At 43.1% G+C, this 23,611-nt stretch overlaps 1 protein-coding gene across 1 annotated transcript in view; it reads left to right on the forward strand.

The window, feature by feature from the left end:
* The first annotated feature begins 2,687 nt into the window (after positions 1 to 2,687).
* LOC135554471 (acid-sensing ion channel 2-like) overlaps positions 2,688 to 23,611 on the forward strand; it is a 217,353-nt gene continuing 196,429 nt past the window's right edge. Inside the window, exon 1 of the mRNA XM_064986798.1 lies at positions 2,688 to 4,851. Coding sequence (XP_064842870.1) covers positions 4,159 to 4,851 — 693 coding nt within the window. The 5' untranslated portion in view covers positions 2,688 to 4,158. The remainder of the gene's footprint in view (positions 4,852 to 23,611) is intronic.

Genomic DNA, 23,611 nt, shown 5'->3' on the forward strand with positions numbered 1-23,611 from the left:
ATGCTTGTATGAGAGAATCTGTATGTGTGTGTTGATTTTCTGTCTGCCTCGAAGTCCTGAGAGAAGAGATGCATTTCATCTATGGAAATCATAATAGCCTTTATACCCTTTCCGCACATCATTTTTTCATGATTATTGTCGTATTGTCCAGTCCTTGAATCCTGGACGGTGTTTGTTGATGAAGGACAGGGGGTATTACACAGTAGATGCACACATCATTGTGGACAGAGGAATGCGTGTAATTGAATCAGATGGTTCAGGGATATATCTCGGATTAATCTTGGACTCCCCTGATGTTTTGGAGGCTGGCTAATTGGATATTTATGTTGAACCTTTGAGCTGTTCTCCTCTATACTGATGCTAGCTGGGCTACCCTGAACACTACTCTTCTAATTATGCTGCTGCTGGATGGATTCAGACTGGATAAAGGTTCTGGCTCTGCAGTCCTTTAGGCTGCAAGGCGGTGCATTAGAAGAAACGGGTGTATGTTCATGATATGTGTGTGTTCCTATGGGTGAGATATACATTATACATTATTTTACATCTTCTATGTGTTTACAGTTCTCCTTTTACATTATTGTTATTTGTGGTTTTGAAAGTGTGTGTGTGTGTGTGTGTGTGTGTGTGTGTGTGTGTGTGTGTGTGTGTGTGTGTGTGTGTGTGTGTGTGTGTGTGTGTGTGTGTGTGTGTGTGTGTGTGTGTGTGTGTGTGTGTGTGTGTGCGTGGTCCTCTATGTGAAGGGTTTTTCTAGCCGTGTGTGTGGGCTGGGTGTGTGTGTGCGTGGTCCTCTATGTGAAGGGTTTTTCTAGCCGTGTGTGTGGGCTGGGTGTGTGTGTGCGTGGTCCTCTATGTGAAGGGTTTTCCTAGCCGTGTGTGTGGGCTGGGTGTGTGTGTGCGTGGTCCTCTATGTGAAGGGTTTCTCTAGACATGTGTGTGGGCTGGGTGTGTATATGACCCCTCAGTGTAGAAGCTTTTTCATCACGTCTCCTGTGATGAAATCACATGGAGCTGTCAGAAAGCATTGCATTACAGCACGTACAAGTCACACAACTGCATGTCAGCCAAGCCAACGCAATGAGTTATAATGCTGCACATTACACATTTTCTCTTTCGTTGTTGCTGTTTGTGTTTCCATAACAGCTACACAATTCACTTAGCCCCAGTGAGTCATACAAGATGAGCACAGATACCAGTTGTTATTCAGCTTGATAATGACTTAGTCATAGGGGACACACAGAGGGCAGATTCTACTGTACTTATAGGGTTTGTCCCAAATGGCACCCTATTCTCCATAAAGTGCACTACTTTTGACCAGGGCCCATAGAAAATAGGGTGCCATTTGAGACATAGTCTCTGCTGTTTTTCTGAGCTGGGCTCCTATTCAACTCTCTCCTCTCTGTTAGCTGAGAACAGCTAGGAGCAACTCAATTAAACAAGTGAAAAATAGTCCTCTCACTTGGAGGGAAAAAAAACCTTCACTTTGTCATTAGCAGATGGATGCTCTGTCAAAAGCATTTCGGAGAATTCTTCCTCATCTTAAATGCAAATGAAGCAATATTACAAACCAAGATATTCAAATATGAATGTGTCTGAGATTATAGTTTCATTAGGGATTTTCTTTTCCCCAAAAGAGATATGTGTAACCATAAACTGTTCCTCCTAAATAATCAATATCGTTATTGTATATATTATCTATATATATTATTATATATCTTTTTCAAAAGTTAAGAGGTACTAAATGACTGCATTGTTATGATGACGTTATAACTGCTACAGGCCAACTGGACAGTACTGAGTGGACTGTAGCTGGAACAGTCTGAGGTGCCCAGTCAAACCACTGACTGAGTCAGACATGCAGGTGCAGCACTTTCTGTTGACCTGTTATGATGATGCTTCTTCTTTTGTACTACACTCATGTCTCACTGTCTCATGCATTGTCTATTTGCCAGAATTGTGCTTCCAGTACTATGACCCCTGCAAGTTCTCTAACACTCCAACACTCTCCATACTTATCAGAAGGGATGTAGTATCTACGCTACTGCTCATTTTGTTGTATTGCAGACAGTACATGTGTGTGGCGTCTTTGTGAATAAAAACGTCCACTATATGAACGTGTGCAGATGTAAATGGGAAGTAAATGTTAGGGGAAGGATAGTGGTCCCCCATGTGATTTCACTGAAGAGCACAGCTGAGCCAATGCTGTTAGGAGACATGACAAGTCAAAGTTGTCATGAGAGTTAGATGGTAATAAGAAGCCATATGTACAGTGTTGGCTGCAAACCAAGCCTGAAGCTCTACTAAGACGACCACAGAGCTTTTCAATGTTGCACTTAGGTGTTACTCTTGTATGTCTTGTCATATTTCATTCAATCACATCCTTCCCTCCATCTGTCTAATGTCTTGCTTTTTTCTTGATTTTGTCTACCCCCTACGTTGACAACATAATTCAAGATAATTTATGTTTCACAAACAGGCTGGAAATCCTTTCCCCACATTCTGTAGGGCTGTTTTGTGTTTATTTGACAAAGGCTCCCTCTCTGAGTGCACACACACTCTCCTGCTCTCCCATTCTGCTCCTGTTGTGTAAGTTGTGGCAGCAGCCGACAAACATAGGGGGAGGAGAGAGAGAGAGAGAGACAGAGAGAGAGAGAGAGAGAGAGCGCTGGCGTTCTCAGACAGACACTCATCGCTCGCTCTCTCACTGGCTGGGTGGACAGAGCTGTGGCGCAGGAGGAGAGGAGCACAGAGAGGACACGCTGCCCGATCAGAGAGAGGGGACCAGAGGAACAGTCTGTCTGCATGGGAGGAAGAGAATACAGAAAATAACAGGAAAGTGAAAGAGAGAGAGAGAGAGAGAGAGAGAATGCACACATCTACTTCATGGGAGGAGGAGCCTGGTTGGGGGTGGAGCTGAGAAGGATTGACTGACATCGGCACAAGAGGAGGAGGAGCGTGAGGGCAAGTTAATGAATTTGATTTGGAGAGAAGTATTTTTAGAAAAGGAAGAAAACAAGAGGAGCGTTACGATTGGAAATGCCACAGTTCTGAGGGAGAGAAACAGAGAGTGAAAAAAAACTGGAGCGAGAGAATGAGGGAGAGAGAGATACCAGGATCTGAGCGTGACTGAACAGATTTTCCATCGACTCTGGTCAGGTTTCCCACAGGGAAACGCAGTGTGTGTGCATGTGCTCCTCTCTCAGTGTGAATGAGTGTTTGCGTGCATCTGGGACTAAGAAGCGTCTGCTCCTCGCACTAGACGGGCTGGCCGTACATTATCACCCGCAGGACACAACACCCGCTCCTCCAGTCAAGAGAGGAGGAGAAGAGAAAGGAGAACGGAGGGGGGAATAGGGAGGGAGTGACAGATGGGAAGAGGGAAGGCTGGAAATCAAGAAGATAAAAGTGAGCTCACAAAAAAAGCTGGAGAATAAATTAGCGAGGTAGACTCACAAAGGCAATTAGTGATGTGCGGCTGCTCGTTTTAGCAGTGTCATGTAAACAAGTCCAGCCTCTGGCCGTGGTGGTGGTGGAGGGTTAGCAGGTTGAACGAGGCTGAGCATCACTGATCGAAGTGGAGCGACGGCAAAGTCCCAAAGACAGCAGCCTCGGTCGGCAGAGAGAGGAGCGCCGACAGAGCAGAGGGAACCGGCGGGACGAGCCTTTCTTTGACAGACGGCACCAGATAGAACCACAACAGACTCACTGCTCTCTTCTTTAACCTTCCGTTCTTTCATTTTGTCTGTGCTTCTCAGCTCATCTTGCCTCTCTCTCTCTCTCTCTCTGTCTCTTCCTCTCTCGCTCTGTGCTACACTAACTGGTGCGGATGCTGGAGTGGCTCATGTAGAAGCTGCATCGCTTGGTGCATATTTGCATGGCTGAATGTATTTTTTACTGCTGAGTTGGGTGAGTGGAGTACTTTCAGGTCAAGGGAACCAGATGGACTGAGTGGGAGAAGCCCAACAAGTAGCTAAAGAGTAAAACAGGACACCAACTACAACAAACAGAAGACACTGTGACAGAGAGAGAGCGTTAGTATGTGTGTGTGTGAGTGAGGTTGTGTGTGAGGAGCTTGTACGGATTGTGTGTAACAGCAGAGCTAGATAAGCACAAATCCAGGTGTGGATTACATCGGTGGGGATATCGGTGCCCTGGAGCTCCATGTGGGGCCCAGCCCCTGAGGCCTGGCTGGGAGATGAAGCCTTTCTCTCTGTACTAGGAGCGGTGTGGGCAGCCATGGCTCTGGAGGGGCGATGTCTCCAGCGGGGATCCCCAGCCGTGGTGAGGAGAGGCCGCCGGCGCCTCCCTGCAAGGCCAGGCCTGTCCTCAATCACCTCCACCCTGCTGGCTGGGACAAGTCTGCATGGCCTCAGGCATGTTTGTGTGTCCGGTGGCTCCATAGGCCGTCGGGCCTTCTGGCTGCTGGCCCTGTGCACCTCATTGGGCCTGCTCCTGTCCTGGTCCTCCAACCGCCTGCTCCACTGGCTCTCCTTCCCCACCTACACACGGATCCACACAGAGTGGGCCAAGGAGATGGCCTTCCCCACAGTCACTATCTGCAACAACAACCCAATCCGCCTCTACAAGCTCACCAAAAGTGACCTGTACTTTGCTGGGCACTGGCTGGGCCTACTGCTGGCCAACCGGACGGTGAGACCCATGGTGCTGGATTTGCTGCAGGAGGACAGCCAGGCCTGGTTCAGCAAACTGTCTGACTTCAGGCTGTTCCTGCCCCCCAGAAACTTTGAGGGCAGCAACCTGGAGTTTATGGACCGGCTGAGCCACCAGCTAGAGGAAATGCTTCTCTCCTGCAAGTACCGAGGAGAACCGTGCGGTCCCCAGAACTTCACCTCTGTAAGTCTCAGCATAGCTCCCTCTTAAATCACTTCTTCATTGACAGTTTAGCTCTGTGTGGTGGTTGATTCTCCCAGACTGTTCATCTGATTTCACCTGTTGTCTCTCCTCTTTCATGGAGTTTCATCTCTTTCCTTGAAGTTCACAGTAGTTAACCGCAGGGTTTGGAACCCCAAAAAATGTCCAATCGTTTTGTTCTGAACAGAACCATTATTTGTTTTGTTCCATTCCACTGTTCCGACCTGCAAAAGTTCTGATTAGTTTCGAAACAAAAAAAAGTACCAGTTTATATCGTTCCTTTCTGTTTTCTTTTAAATGTCTGAAGTAATTGTCTTTTATTACATTAGCTCAGCATTACAATTCTTTACCAATCAGTGAGGATAAGGCTTGCAATGGAGCAATATAGCTTGCAATGGAGCGGGCAAGCTATATTTGTTTTAGCCTAGGCAGCCAATGGTTGAGTTCTCATTGGGGCTGAACATTTTAGCCTGGTCCGACCCAAGCCCGATGAGCTGAAGCCCTAGCCCAGGCCTAGTCCGACATCCCATAAATGTAATGAGCCCGAAACCGAAACTATGTCTGATTTCTAGAAAACGGACGCACCTTTCCCTAGACCATATTGCTCTTTTGTTCAAGTTAAGTAGACTATTAATTTACCATGGTTTTTACAGCAACGTGAGATGTTGTTGGAAGCGAGCAGAGTGAGGAGTGAGTGAAAAGCCCAAGCCTTGTCTAAGAGAAGTGATGAGAGGGGAAAAGCCAACTTGAATAAAATCAACAATTGTTGTATGTGGATCTCAGGGTTTATACAGTAAGACATCCATACTGTTGTATGTGGATCTCAGGGTTTATACAATAAGACATCCATACTGTTGTATGTGGATCTCAGGGTTTATACAGTAAGACATCTATACTGTTGTATGTGGATCTCAGGGTTATACAGTAAGACATCCAAACTGTTGTATGTGGATCTCAGGGTTTTTACAGTAAGACATCTATACTGTTGTATGTGGATCTCGGGGTTATACAGTAAGACATCCAAACTGTTGTATGTGGATCTCAGGGTTATACAGTAAGACAGCCAAACTGTTGTATGTGGATCTCGGGGTTATACAGTAAGACATCCATACTGTTGTATGTGGATCTCAGGGTTTTTACAGTAAGACATCCAAACTGTTGTATGTGGAACTCAGGGTTTATACAGTAAGACATCCATACTGCTGTATGTGGATCTCAGGGTTTATACAGTAAGACATCCATACTGTTGTATGTGGATCTCAGGGTTTTTACAGTAAGACATCCATACTGTTGTATGTGGATCTCAGGGTTATACAGTAAGACATCCATACTGTTGTATGTGGATCTCAGGGTTTATACAATAAGACATCCATACTGTTGTATGTGGATCTCAGGGTTTATACAGTAAGACATCCATACTGTTGTATGTGGATCTCAGGGTTTATACAGTAAGACATCTATACTGTTGTATGTGGATCTCAGGGTTTATACAGTAAGACATCCATACTGTTGTATGTGGATCTCAGGGTTTATACAGTAAAACATCCATACTGTTGTATGTGGATCTCAGGGTTTTTACAGTAAGACATCCATACTGTTGTATGTGGATCTCAGGGTTTATACAATAAGACATCCATACTGTTGTATGTGGATCTCAGGGTTAATACGGTAAGACATCCATACTGTATAATAAGTATCTTCAGAAATTAGACAAATGCTTCTTCTGTTGCCTGTTTTGAAGTGTGTGTTTGATTCCGTGAAGTGTGTGTTTGATTCCGTGAAGTGTGCGTTTGATTTCGTTAGATCAGATTATCTGTGATTTCTTATCATTTATTCAACATTGTTTACACTGTTCCAAACGGTCAGAAAACAAATATTTGAATAATAGCCTTCCTTTACACACATGGGTCACACAGCGCTCAATCCTCTCCTCCTTCTTCATCTCTTTCTTCTTTTTGTTGTTGTTGTTATTATCAGAATTATAAAAGTATGTAAGCTAATATCATCAACAGTCGGCTTAGTTTTAAAGTGAAATGACAAAGCAGCCTTGAATAATTAAACATATAAACCTCAACATGTCAGCAACTGTCAGAATGCAACTGTGTTTAATCTTTGTAGGCAGAAAAATGCATTTCTCGAGGATTTCTTATTTGTTAGCTGTTGTTTACACTGTTCCATTTCAATGTTCAAGACTCCATGTCTAACACCTGTTTGGCAGTGGCACACAGCGCTCAGCTTACCCACCTCCTTCGGTTTCTTCTGAGGATTATTATTATTATTATGCAGTAATATACTAGCCCATATAAGTATGAGTCAGTCAGTCATGACTTTAAATACAATCAAGATTTTTATTTAGAAAATAAAATAAAACATGAAATGTTCTGCCTAATTAGGCCATGGCCTAGGCATTAAGGAAACAGAACAGAACACAACAAATTAACACATCAATTAAACAACATTGGAGCCATGGAGTCTTGAATATTGAAATAATAAATACATGTTCTGGATATTATAAACCAGCCTATGTCCTAATGGGTGAATGCATGTGTCACGTGAACAGAGCATGGCAGGGAAAGGCACATTCAGCAAATAGGGAATCTTTTTGCATTCTCAACAAATTAGGTAACATAACTTTTCAGTCAGAGAAACAACAAGTAAGAAACTAGTGAATTACTGTAGTTAGATTGCAGCTTCAGCACCTCGGACAGCGCAATACACATGGCAGCCTGTGGCTGCTTCTGCAGCTGACAGGGAGGAGAGAGAGACTAGGGTTCAGGCTGAAATTGAGAACTCTAGTGCATGGACGCTATCAGCTGACTAAGCTATAGTTGTTTACATGCACAATGGACAGACAAGTGTAGGGTGCGAGATGCGACAGCGCTAGCGGTGCCACCAGAGACTCTGGGTTCGCGCCCAGGCTCTGTCGCATCCGTCCGCGACCGGGAGGTCTGTGGGGCGACGCACAATTGGCCTAGCGTCGTCCGGGTTAGGGAGGGTTTGGCAGGTAGGGATATCCTTGTCTCATCGCGCCCCAGCGACTCCTGTGGCGGGCCGGGTGCAGTGCGCGCTAACCAAGGTCGCTTAGTCAGCTGACACATTGGTGCGGCTGGCTTCCGGGTTGGATGCGCGCTGTGTTAAGAAGCAGTGCGGCTTGGTTGGGTTGTGTTTCGGAGGATGCATGGCTTTCGACCTTCGTCTCTCCTGAGCCGTACGGGAGTTGTAGCGATGAGACAAGATAGTAATCACTAACAATTGGGGAGAAAAGAGGGTAAAAAAAGCTGTTTACAAAACAGATAAGGGGGAATTATCTCTACTTCCTTAAAGCATTCAAACAAATAAAAGCAGGTTCTAACCAGTTCTCACAGACTATGTGTCAAAGATAGGGGAGTGAACCTACAAAGACAGAACAAGAATCAGACTGTTTAGGCATTTACAGCACCAGAGATAAGGGCCAATAACAAATCCCTCCTTTGTGTGGGGTGTATGAAGAGGTTACTGGACAGCAGGGACAATTCCCAGTAAAAACCATTATTCAGCTCAAGGATTTTCATAGAATTTAGATTGTAACAAAACCATTTTGCCTCCACATAACTGTTACCCAGTTTTCACTTTGTACAGTATTCACTTATCCTTAGCAAAAATATAAATGCAACATGCAACAATTTCAAAGATTTTACTGAGTTACATTTCATACTGTATAAGGAAATCAGTAAATTGAAATGAATTAATTAGGCCCTAATCTATGGATTTCACATGACTAGGTAGGGGCACAACCATGGGTGGGCCAGGGAAGGCATAGGCCCACCCACTGGGGAGCCAGGGCTATTCAATCAGAATGAGATTTTCCCAACAAAGTGGCTTTATTACAGACAGACTCCTCAGTTTCATCAGCTATTGAGGTGGATGGTCTCAGACGATCCCGCAGGTGAAAAAGCCGGACGTGAAGGTCCTGGGCTGGCGTGGTTAGACGTGGTCTGCAGTTGTGAGGCCAGTTGGACGTACTGTACTGCCAAATTCTCTCAAACGATGTTGGAGGCGGCTTATGGTAGAGACATTAACATTAAATTACCTGGCAACAGCTCTGATGGACATTAATGCAGTCAGCATGTCAATTGCACGCTCCCTCAAAACTTGAGATCTGTGGCATTGTGTTGTGTGACAAAACTGAACATCTTAGTGTGGCCTTTTATTGTCCCCAGCACAAGGGGCACCTGTGTAATTGTCACGTCCTGACCTTAGTTCCTTTTTTATGTCTCTGTTTTAGTTTTGTCAGGGCGTGAGTTGGGGTGGGCATTCTATGTTTTTTTCTAGGTTTTGTATTTCTGTGTTTGGCCTGGTATGGTTCCCAATCAGAGGCAGCTGTCGATCGTTGTCTCTGATTGAGAACCATACTTAGGTAGCCTGTTTTCCCACTATGATTTGTGGGTAGTTATTTTCTGTTTAGTGTGTTGCATCTGACAGAGCTGTTTCACGCTGCACCTTGGTCACCACCTTCTTCCACCAACGGCCATTACAGTAATGATCATGCTGTTTAGTCAGCTTCTTCAGGTGGATGGATTATCTTGGCAAAGGAGAAATGCTCACTAACAGGGAGGTAAACAAATTTGTGCATATGGAACATTTCTGGGATCTTTTATTTCCGCTCATGAAACATGGGACCAACACTTTACATGTTGCGTTTATATTTTTGTTCAGTATAGTATCTGCTCTGTTTATTGTAGTTTCTTCGTGCTCGTTCGGGCCTGTTCATGGTTCTGTTGATTAGAGTTGGGCATTACTGTTGAGCCATGTGGTGGCCTTGGCCTGGGAGCCATTTCATATCACAAGGTACAGTCTCTATTGCCAGCCCCATGAGAACTGTATTGCCTCTCTCTGTCTCTCTCTGTCTGTCTGTCTGTGTTTGTGCTTCTCATGGTGCTGTGACAGTGACAGATGTTTTCTCTGAGGTGACACAAATACTCAAACACTCTTTGAAATGTTATTTTTGCATTTCATTTTTCTCTTCTTATCTCCCTCCATTGGCCCTAGAGCCTGTAAAAGTCACTGGAGAACAGAAAGGGAGTGTCAAATGAAGGTGATGACAGAGTGTATGTGCCCATGTGTTTATGTGTCAATTATTATAGCACAAGTTGTAAGCTCTCAGCCACTCTCACTTCACTTTACATGTTGAGCAGCTGTGCATTAAAACCCACTAACAGAGCAATATTAACCTCCACCCCTTCACTAAATACAGTTGAATGAGTGCAAAGCAGTGGTCTCACTCTTCATGCTCCTTCATGGCCCCATTGAGATGGTCAGCCTTGTGTCCATGGCTTCATAGAAATGGATGACTTTCATTAAGTTTAAACACAGCGTCCGATCAGCACTAGCGCTGTAATGATCCTGCTATCAGTCCTCTGTATCGGCGGCCTCCCAGTCTGGAACAGGACGAGGAGCAGAGCAGCACGCCGTCAAACAATGTGCTACTTAATCAGAAACATGCCCTCAGGCCAAGGCACTGTAATAATGTTTCAAACCAATCTCAGTCATCTGGAGTGAGGTGCTCATCCTGATTGCAACACAGACATCAATGTATTTAGGATTCTCACCATGGTGGCTCCTGAAGTTTTGTGACTGAGCAATCTATACAGGGTATAGAAAGGGTGGCGGACAGGGTGCGGACAGGGTATAGACAGGTTATATACAGGGTACAGGCAGTGTGTAGACAGGGTGTTTTTTATAGATTTATTTGATTTTATTTAACCTTTATTTAAATTAACTAGGCAAGTCAGTTGAGAACAAATTCTTATTTACAATGACCACCTACCCCGGTCAACCCTAACCCGGACAGCGCTGGACCAATTGTGCGCCGCCCTACGAGACACCCAATCATGGCCGGTTGTGATACAGCCTGGAATAGAACCAGGGTCTGCAGTGACGCCTCTAGCACTGAGATGCAGTGCCTTAGACCGCAACACCACTCGGGAGCCCTGCTGTAGAGAGGGTGTAGACTTGGTATATAGACAGGGTATAGACAGGGTGTAGACATGGTATATAGACAGGGTGTAGACATGGTATATAGACAGGGTGTAGACAGGGTGTAGACATGGTATATAGACAGGGTGTAGACAGGGTGTAGACATGGTATATAGACAGGGTGTAGACAGGGTGTAGACATGGTATATAGACAGGGTGTAGACATGGTATATAGACAGGGTATAGACAGGGTGTGGACATGGTATATAGACAGGGTGTAGACATGGTATATAGACAGGGTGTAGACAGGGTGTAGACATGATATATAGACAGGGTGTAGACATGGTATATAGACATGGTATATAGACAGGGTGTAGACATGGTATATAGACAGGGTATAGACAGGGTGTAGACATGGTATATAGACAGGGTGTAGACATGGTATATAGACAGGGTATAGACAGGGTGTAGACAGGGTGTAGACATGGTATATAGACAGGGTATAGACAGGGTGTAGACATGGTATATAGACAGGGTGTAGACATGGTATATAGACAGGGTATAGACAGGGTGTAGACAGGGTGTAGACATGGTATATAGACAGGGTGTAGACATGGTATATAGACAGGGTATAGACAGGGTGTAGACATGGTATATAGACAGGGTGTAGACATGGTATATAGACAGGGTGTAGACTTGGTATATAGACAGGGTGTAGACAGGGTGTAGACATGGTATATAGACAGGGTGTAGACATGGTATATAGACAGGGTATAGACAGGGTGTGGACATGGTATATAGACAGGGTGTAGACATGGTATATAGACAGGGTGTAGACAGGGTGTAGACATGATATATAGACAGGGTGTAGACATGGTATATAGACATGGTATATAGACAGGGTGTAGACATGGTATATAGACAGGGTATAGACAGGGTGTAGACATGGTATATAGACAGGATATAGACAGGGTGTAGACATGGTGTATAGACAGGATATAGACAGGGTGTCGACATGGTATATAGACAGGGTGTAGACAGGGTGTAGACATGGTATATAGACAGGGTGTAGACATGGTATATAGACATGGTATATAGACAGGGTGTAGACATGGTATATAGACAGGGTATAGACAGGGTGTAGACATGGTATATAGACAGGATATAGACAGGGTGTAGACATGGTGTATAGACAGGGTGTATTTGAAAATAAAAGAGAGCCGCAAACTCTAGGAGCTCAGATGCAAAAATGTAATTACCAACGTTTCGACAGCCAAGCTGTCTTCATCAGGTATTACACCCTGATGAAGACAGCTTGGCTGTCGAAACGTTGGTAATTCAATTTTTGCATCTGAGCTCCAAGAGTGTGTGGCTCTCTGTTATTTTCAAGTTTTCTACTCCGCTAGCCAGCACCTTGTCTTAATAGGTGTGCGTTTCTTTTTCATCTATAGACAGGGTGTAGACATGGTATATAGATAGGATATAGACAGGGTGTAGACATGGTATATAGATAGGATATAGACAGGGTGTAGACATGGTATATAGACAGGGTATAGACAGGGTGTAGACATGGTATATAGACAGGGTATAGACAGGGTGTAGACATGGTATATAGACATGGTATATAGACAGGGTGTAGACATGGTATATAGATAGGATATAGACAGGGTGTAGACATGGTATATAGATAGGATATAGACAGGGTGTAGACATGGTATATAGACAGGATATAGACAGGGTGTAGACATGGTATATAGATAGGATATAGACAGGGTGTAGACATGGTATATAGATAGGATATAGACAGGGTGTAGACATGGTATATAGATAGGATATAGACAGGGTGTAGACATGGTATATAGACAGGGTATAGACAGGGTGTAGACATGGTATATAGACAGGGTGTAGACATGGTATATAGACAGGGTGTAGACATGGTATATAGACAGGGTGTAGACATGGTATATAGATAGGATATAGACAGGGTGTAGACATGGTATATAGACAGGATATAGACAGGGTGTAGACATGGTATATAGACAGGGTGTAGACATGGTATATAGACAGGGTGTAGACATGGTATATAGACAGGGTGTAGACATGGTATATAGATAGGATATAGACAGGGTGTAGACATGGTATATAGACAGGATATAGACAGGGTGTAGACATGGTATATAGATAGGATATAGACAGGGTGTAGACACGGTATATAGATAGGATATAGACAGGGTGTAGACATGGTATATAGACAGGATATAGACAGGGTGTAGACATGGTATATAGACAGGATATAGACAGGGTGTAGACATGGTATATAGACAGGATATAGACAGGGTGTAGACATGGTATATAGACAGGATATACACAGGGTATAGACATGGTATATAGACAGGGTATAGACATGGTGTAGACATGGTATATAGACAGGATATAGACAGGGTGTAGACATGGTATATAGACAGGATATAGACAGGGTGTAGACATGGTATATAGACAGGATATAGACAGGGTGTAGACATGGTATATAGACAGGGTATAGACAGGGTGTAGACATGGTGTATAGACAGGATATAGACAGGGTGTAGACATGGTATATAGACAGGATATAGACAGGGTGTAGACATGGTATATAGACAGGATATAGACAGGGTGTAGACATGGTATATAGACAGGATATAGACAAGGTGTAGACATAGCATATATACAGGATGTAGACAAGGTGTAGACATGGTATATATACAGAGTGTAGACAAGGTATATTGACAGGGTGTAGACATGGTATATAGACATGGTATAGACAGGGTGTAGACAGGGTATATAGACAGGATATAGACAGGGTGTAGACATGGTATATAGACAGGATATAGACAAGGTGTGGACATTGTATATAGACAGGATATATAAAGGGTGTAGACATGGCATATAGACAGGATATAGACAGGGTGTAGACATGGTATATATACAGAGTGTAGACAAGGTATATTGACAGGGTGTAGACATGGTATATAGACATGGTATATAGACATGATATACATAGGGTGTAGACATGGTATATAGACAGAGTGTAGACATGGTATATTGACAGGGTATAGACATGGTATATTGACAGGGTATAGACAGGGTGTAGACATGGCATATAGACAGGATATAGACAGGGTGTAGACATGGTATATAGACAGGGTGTAGACATGGTATATTGACAGGGTGTAGACATGGTATATAGACAGGGTGTAGACATGGTATATAGACAGGGTGTAGACATGGTATATAGACAGAGTGAAGACATGGTATATTGACAGGGTATAGACAGGTTGTAGACATGGTATATAGACAGGATATACACAGGGTGTAGACGTGGTATATAGACATGGTATATAGACAGAGTGTAGACATGGTATATTGACAGGGTATAGACATGGCATATAGACAGGATATAGACAGGGTGTAGACATGGTATATAGATAGGATATACACAGGGTGTAGACATGGTATATAGACATGGTATATAGACAGAGTGTAGACATGGTATATTGACAGGGTGTAGACATGGTATATAAACAGGATATAGACAGGGTGTAGACATGGTATATAGACAGGATATAGACAGGGTGTAGACATGGTATATAGATATGGTATATAGACAGAGTGTAGACATGGTATATTGACAGGGTGTAGACATGGTATATAAACAGGATATAGACAGGGTGTAGACATGGTATATAGACAGGATATAGACAGGGTGTAGACATGGTATATAGACAGGATATAGACAGGGTGTAGACATGGTTTATAGACAGGGTGTAGACATGGTATATTGACAGGGTTTAGACATGGTATATAGACAGGATATACACAGGGTGTAGACATGGTATATAGACATGGTATATAGACAGAGTGTAGACATGGTATATTGACAGGGTGTAGACATGGCATATAGACAGGATATAGACAGGGTGTAGACATGGTATATAGACAGTGTAGACATGGCATATTGACAGGGTGTAGACTTGGTATATAGACAGGGTGTAGACATGGTATATAGACAGGGTGTAGACATGGTATATAGACAGAGTGTAGACATGTTATGTAGACATGGTATATAGACAGGGTGTAGACATGGTATATAGACAGGATATAGCCATGGTGTAGACATGGTATGAAAACAGGATTTAGACAGGGTGTAGACATGGTATATAGACAGGGTGTGGACATGGTATTTAGACAGGGTATATACGTGGTGTAGACATGGTGTATAGACAAGATATAGACAGGGTGTAGACATGGTATATAGACAGGGTATAGACAGGGTGTAGACATGGTATATAGACAGGATATAGACAGGGTGTAGACATGGTATATAGACAGGATATAGACAGGGTGTAGACATGGTATATAGACAGGATATAGACAGTGTGTAGACATGGTATATAGACAGGGTATAGACAGGGTGTAGACATGGTATATAGACAGGATATAGACAGGGTGTAGACATGGTATACAGACAGGGTATAGACAGGGTGTAGACATAGCATATATAGAGGATATAGACAGGGTGTAGACATGGTTTATAGACAGGGTATAGACAGGGTGTAGACATAGCATATATAGAGGATATAGACAGGGTGTAGACATGGTTTATAGACAGGATATAGACAGGGTGTAGACATGGTATATAGACAGGGTATAGACAGGGTGTAGACATGATATATAGACAGTGTAGACATGGCATATTGACAGGGTGTAGACAAGGTATATTGACAGGGTGTAGACTTGGTATATTGACAGGGTTTAGACATGGTATATAGACAGGATATACACAGGGTGTAGACATAGCATATATACAGGATATAGACAGGGTGTAGACATGGTTTATAGACAGGGTGTAGACATGGTATATTGACAGGGTTTAGACATGGTATATAGACAGGATATACACAGGGTGTAGACATGGTATATAGACATGGTATATAGACAGAGTCTAGACATGGTATATTGACAGGGTGTAGACATGGCATATAGACATTGTGTAGACATGATATATAGACAGTGTAGACATGGCATATTGACAGGGTGTAGACAAGGTATATTGACAGGGTGTAGACTTGGTATATAGACAGGGTGTAGACATGGTATATAGACAGGGTGTAGACATGGTATATAGACAGAGTGTAGACATGTTATGTAGACATGGTATATAGACAGAGTGTAGACATGGTATATAGACAGGGTGTAGACATGGTATATAGACAGGATATAGCCATGGTGTGGTCATGGTATATAGACAGGATATAGACAGGGTGTAGACATGGTATATAGACAGGATATAGACAGGGTGTAGACATGGTATGTAGACAGGATTTAGACAGGGTGTAGACCTGGTATATAGACAGGGTATATACGTGGTGTAGACATGGTATATAGACAGGATATAGACAGGGTGTAGACATGGTATGTAGACAGGATTTAGACAGGGTGTAGACATAGCATATATACAGGATATAGACAGAGTGTAGACATGGTTTATAGACAGGATATAGACAGGGTGTAGACATGGTATATAGACAGGGTATAGACAGGGTGTAGACATAGCATATATACAGGATATAGACAGGGTGTAGACATGGTTTATAGACAGGGTGTAGACATGGTATATAGACAGGATATACACAGGGTGTAGACATGGTATATTGACATGGTATATAGACAGAGTGTAGACATGGTATATTGACAGGGTGTAGACATGGCATATAGACAGAATATAGACAGGGTGTAGACATGATATATAGACAGTGTAGACATGGCATATTGACAGGGTGTAGACAAGGTATATTGACAGGGTGTAGACTTGGTATATAGACAGGGTGTAGACATGGTATATAGACAGGGTGTAGACATGGTATATAGACAGAGTGTAGACATGTTATGTAGACATGGTATATAGACAGAGTGTAGACATGGTATATAGACAGGGTGTAGACATGGTATATAGACAGGATATAGCCATGGTGTGGTCATGGTATATAGACAGGATATAGACAGGGTGTAGACATGGTATATAGACAGGATATAGACAGGGTGTAGACATGGTATATAGACAGGATATAGACAGGGTGTAGACATGGTATATAGACAGGATATAGACAGGGTGTAGACATGGTATATAGACAGGATATAGACAGGGTGTAGACATGGTATATAGACAGGGTATAGACAGGGTGTAGACATGGTATATAGACAGGATATAGACAGGGTGTAGACATGGTATACAGACAGGGTATAGACAGGGTGTAGACATAGCATATATAGAGGATATAGACAGGGTGTAGACATGGTTTATAGACAGGATATAGACAGGGTGTAGACATGGTTTATAGACAGGGTATAGACAGGGTGTAGACATAGCATATATACAGGATATAGACAGAGTGTAGACATGGTTTATAGACAGGATATAGACAGGGTGTAGACATGGTATATAGACAGGGTATAGACAGGGTGTAGACATAGCATATATACAGGATATAGACAGGGTGTAGACATGGTTTATAGACAGGGTGTAGACATGGTATATTGACAGGGTTTAGACATGGTATATAGACAGGATATACACAGGGTGTAGACATGGTATATAGACATGGTATATAGACAGAGTGTAGACATGGTATATTGACAGGGTGTAGACATGGCATATAGACAGAATATAGACAGGGTGTAGACATGATATATAGACAGTGTAGACATGGCATATTGACAGGGTGTAGACAAGGTATATTGACAGGGTGTAGACTTGGTATATAGACAGGGTGTAGACATGGTATATAGACAGGGTGTAGACATGGTATATAGACAGAGTGTAGACATGTTATGTAGACATGGTATATAGACAGAGTGTAGACATGGTATATAGACAGGGTGTAGACATGGTATATAGACAGGATATAGCCATGGTGTGGTCATGGTATATAGACAGGATATAGACATGGTGTAGACATGGTATATAGACAGGATATAGACAGGGTGTAGACATGGTATGTAGACAGGATTTAGACAGGGTGTAGACCTGGTATATAGACAGGTTATATACGTGGTGTAGACATGGTATATAGACAGGATATAGACAGGGTGTAGACATGGTATGTAGACAGGATTTAGACAGGGTGTAGACATAGCATATATACAGGATATAGACAGAGTGTAGACATGGTTTATAGACAGGATATAGACAGGGTGTAGACATGGTATATAGACAGGGTATAGACAGGGTGTAGACATAGCATATATACAGGATATAGACAGGGTGTAGACATGGTTTATAGACAGGGTGTAGACATGGTATATTGACAGGGTTTAGACATGGTATATAGACAGGATATACACAGGGTGTAGACATGGTATATTGACATGGTATATAGACAGAGTGTAGACATGGTATATTGACAGGGTGTAGACATGGCATATAGACAGAATATAGACAGGGTGTAGACATGATATATAGACAGTGTAGAGATGGCATATTGACAGGGTGTAGACAAGGTATATAGACAGGGTGTAGACATGGTATATAGACAGAGTGTAGACATGTTATGTAGACATGGTATATAGACAGAGTGTAGACATGGTATATAGACAGGGTGTAGACATGGTATATAGACAGGATATAGCCATGGTGTGGTCATGGTATATAGACAGGATATAGACAGGGTGTAGACATTGTATATAGACAGGATATAGACAGGGTGTAGACATGGTATGTAGACAGGATTTAGACAGGGTGTAGACCTGGTATATAGACAGGGTATATACGTGGTGTAGACATGGTATATAGACAGGATATAGACAGGGTGTAGACATGGTATGTAGACAGGATTTAGACAGGGTGTAGACATAGCATATATACAGGATATAGACAGGGTGTAGACATGGTATATAGACAGGATATAGACAGGGTGTAGACATGGTATATAGACAGGGTGTAGACATGGTATATAGACAGGGTATAGACAGGGTGTAGACATGGTATATAGACAGGATATAGACAGAGTATAGACATGGTATATAGACAAGATATAGACAGGGTGTAGACATGGTATATAGACAGGGTGTAGACATGGTATATAAACAGGATATAGACAGGGTGTAGACATGGTATATAGACAGGGTGTAGACATGGTATATAAACAGGGTGTAGACATGTTATATAAACAGGGTGTAGACATGGTATATAAACAGGTTGTAGACATGGTATATAGACAGGGTGTAGACATGGTATATAAACAGGGTGTAGACATGGTATATAGACAGGGTGTAGACATGGTATATAGACAGGATATAGACAGGGTGTAGACATGGTATATAGACAAGATATAGACAGGGTGTAGACATGGTATATAGACAGGATATAGACAGAGTGTAGACATGGTATATAGACAGGATATAGACAGGGTGTAGACATCGTATATAGACAGGATATAGACAGGGTGTAGACATGGTATATAGACAGAGTGTAGACATGGTATATAGACTTGATATAGACAGGGTGTAGACATGGTATATAGACAAGATATAGACAGGGTGTAGACATGGTATATAGACAGGGTATAGACAGGGTGTAGACATGGTATATAGACAAGATATAGACAGGGTGTAGACATGGTATATAGACAGGATATAGACAGGGTGTAGACATGGTATATAGACAGTGTAGACATGGCATATAGACAAGATATAGACAGAGTGTAGACATGGTATATAGACAGGATATAGACAGGGTGTAGACATGGTATATAGACAAGATATAGACAGGGTGTAGACATGGTATATAGACAGGGTATAGATGACTTCAAGCCAGTTCTCTCAGGATGTAAGTGGCTGTGTTTGATTTTGACTTTGTATATGTGCAGTGTCCGTTACAGTCAGACTGTGTGAAGATGTCCGTTACAGTCAGACTGTGTGAAGATGTCCGTTACAGTCAGACTGTGTGAAGATGTCCGTTACAGTCAGACTGTGTGAAGATGTCCGTTACAGTCAGACTGTGTGAAGATGTCCGTTACAGTCAGACTGTGTGAAGATGTCCGTTACAGTCAGACTGTGTGAAGATGTCCGTTACAGTCAGACTGTGTGAAGATGTCCGTTACAGTCAGACTGTGTGAAGATGTCCGTTACAGTCAGACTGTGTGAAGATGTCCGTTACAGTCAGACTGTGTGAAGATGTCCGTTACAGTCAGACTGTGTGAAGATGTCCGTTACAGTCAGACTGTGTGAAGATGTCCGTTACAGTCAGACTGTGTGAAGATGTCCGTTACAGTCAGACTGTGTGAAGATGTCCGTTACAGTCAGACTGTGTGAAGATGTCCGTTACAGTCAGACTGTGTGAAGATGTCCGTTACAGTCAGACTGTGTGAAGATGCCAATCTGCAGTCACTGTTTAGTCATTTCTGTGTCTGTTTCTCTTTGTGTCCACAGAGCCTTGTGCCTGGATTGGGTTGTGTTTGTTGTATCGGTGGTGTGGGTGTCGTTCTTTGTATGCACAGTATGTAGCATTGAGCCGTGTTTGAGTTGTATTGTAATGGTGGTGGGTGTGTTTCTCAGCTGGCTGTGTGTTTAAGCCTACTGTACAGTAGTGATTGATCTCAGTTTCCTGAGCCAGTGGGATTCCAATGAGGCTTTCCGCTCTCCTCTCCATCCACTGTTATAACACAGGAGGAAGCCTGATGTGATGTCTGTAACTGGCCCCCTCAGTGTCAGTGTGCACATCTCATTAGACCATCAGTGCATCAGAAAAAGGCTTCCATAGGTACACTTCAACTATGACAAACAAAATCTAGAGCAGTGATGTTTTGGGGCTGTTGCTGGGAAACAACGACTTTCAACTCCCTCCAAAGATTTTCTATGGGGTTGAGATCTGGAGACTGGCTAGGCCACTCCAGGACCTTGAAATGCTTCTTACGATGCCACTCCTTCGTTGCCCAGGCGGTGTGTTTGGGATCATTGTCATGCTGAAAGACCCAGCCACGTTTCATCTTTAATACCCTTGCTGATGGAAGGAGGTTTTCACTCAAAATCTCACAATACATGGACCCATTCATTCTTTCCTTTACACGGATCAGTCGTCTTGGTGCCTTTGCGGAACACATCCCCAAAGCATGATGTTTCCACCCCCATGCTTCACAGTAGGTATAGTGTTCTTTGGATGCAACTCAGCATTCTTTGTCCTCCAAACACGACGAGTTGAGTTTTTACCAAAAAGTTATATTTTGGTTTGATCTGACTATATGAAATTCTCCCAATCTTCTTCTGGATCATCCAAATGCTCTCTAGCAAACTTCAGACAGGTCTGGACATGTACTGGCTTAAGCAGGGGGACACGTCTGGCACTGCAGGATTTGAGTCCCTGGCGGCGTAGTGTGTTACTGTAGGCTTTGTTACTTTGGTCCCAGCTCTCTGCAGGTCATTCACTAGGTCCCCCCGTGTGGTTCTGGGATTTATGCTCACCGTTCTTGTGATCATTTTGACCCCACGGGGTGAGATCTTGCGTGGAGCCCCAGATCGAGGAAGATTATCAGTGGTCTTGTATGTCTTCCATTTCCTAATAATTGCTCCCACAGTTGATTTCTTCAAACCAAGCTGCTTACCTATTGCAGATTCAGTCTTCCCAGCCTGGTGCAGGTCTACAATTTTGTTTCTGGTGTCCTTTGACAGCTCTTTGTTCCTGGACATAGTGGAGTTTGGAGTGTGACTGTTCGAGGTTGTGGACAGGTGTCTTTTCTACTGATAACAAGTTCTAACAGGTGCCATTAATACAGGTAACGAGTGAAGGACTGAGGAGCCTCTTAAAGAAGAAGTTACAGGTCTGTGAGAGCCAGAAATCTTGCTTGTTTGTAGGTGACCAAATACTTATTTTCCACCAAAATTTGCAAATAAATTCATAAGAAAATCCTACAATGTGAGAGAGAGAGAGAGAGAGAGAGAGAGAGAGAGAGAGAGAGAGAGAGAATTTAAATGCGGGACCATAATTCTGCCCAAACTTCGGTGGTAGCCTCCCTTGTGCCAAACATATCACAGTGAACAGGAGCTAAGGGACAGCTCCCTGATCAATAAATCCATTAGATGTTTGCTATAGTTTATGGAGGTCCATTTCCCTCTCCCCCTCAGCCTTACGTCACAGATAGAAATATACACTGAACCAAACCACACTATTCCCCACTTCATTGTCAAGGATTACTGAGCCAGTGATTTTTCTGCCATTGAAATCCCTGAGCGGGCCGCTTTAGCGTTTTTTTGTGCCGGCTATGTCCAAACAGTGGCTAAAAAAGTAAATGTCAAACCCTGCACATTGACTCATACCGTATGTGTGGAAGGGAAGCTCATTGCCATTCACTCCCAGGGCTCTATTTTCGTCTGGCATTAAGTTAGCGCAATTGTCAAACGCAGGCTCGCAATTGTCAAACGCAGGCTCGCAATGTCTGAAGTGGGGGCCTCTAAAGTTCAGACACACCCATTGCCACGCCCCCTGCCACGCCGGCCCACCTAAACCCATAAGACCCATAACCCAATAAACTCCCAGATGGCCTTAGCATCCCCCAAATGATGATGTGTATCATACCTGATCAAAGCTGTGCAGACGTAATAGATAATCCATTCTCTCCGGTATATCACATGTACAGATCTATACCCTACCTAACCAAGCCCCTGTGTGAAACAGATGTGGCATCTCAGATGATACATTCAAACAATGCTCAGAGATTACTAGCCAATCAAGCACTCTCAACAGGACATATAACACCCCTGCCTTGCCTAACCACTATAATCTATCAGCTATGTCCCTGGAGAAGTCTTAGAACCATGTTAACTTATTAACAGCTTTGCTGCTAGGTGTGTGTGTGTGTGTGTGTGTGTGTGTGTGTGTGTGTGTGTGTGTGTGTGTGTGTGTGTGTGTGTGTGTGTGTGTGTGTGTGTGTGTGTGTGTGTGTGTGTGTGTGTGTGTGTGTGTGTGTGTGTGTGTGTGTGTGGCAAAGGCCTGTCTGATTCAGTTAGTTATCGGTGTAGACGTGAATCGATTTTTCCTCATTGCAAGCCATTTTTCCATAATATTTCTTAATATTAAGAGGCTTTGTGGATAATTTGTGGATAATTCATTTTATAGAGGCAGGGTAAACTCACAGTACCTCAGAGTGATCTATGTTCTAGATGGAGAAATGAAAGTCCATATTCACTGAGTGGATTGCCATGAAGTCACAAAGTTACTCAAGTCTAACCTCAAACAATATCATTTTTTCTAACTTTTTTGTGCAAATGTCAGCTTGGTTTTTCACATATCTTATGAAGCCTACTGTTGCCAATGTTTCTTTGTATAGCAGAAAGCTTCCTCCACCTGTTGTTTCCCAGACCAAGTCAATCACCTCCCTGTTTGGACATGAAGGCAGTGTGAGGTGATTGACATGACCCTGTTTAGACATGAAGGCAGTGTGAAGTAATTGATATGGCCCTGTTTAGACATGAAGGCAGTGTGAGGTGATTGACATGACCCTGTTTAGACATGAAGGCAGTGTGAAGTAATTGATATGGCCCTGTTTGGACATGAAGGCAGTGTGAGGTGATTGACATGACCCTGTTTAGACATGAAGGCAGTGTGAGGTGATTGACATGGCCCTGTTTAGACATGAAGACAGTGTGAGGTGATTGACATGGCCATGTTTGGACATGAAGGCAGTGTGAGGTGATTGACATGGCCCTGTTTGGACATGAAGGCAGTGTGAGGTGATTGACATAGCCCTGTTTAGACATG

Source organism: Oncorhynchus masou, chromosome 14 (genome assembly GCF_036934945.1).
Source record: "Oncorhynchus masou masou isolate Uvic2021 chromosome 14, UVic_Omas_1.1, whole genome shotgun sequence".
NCBI lineage: Eukaryota > Metazoa > Chordata > Actinopteri > Salmoniformes > Salmonidae > Oncorhynchus > Oncorhynchus masou.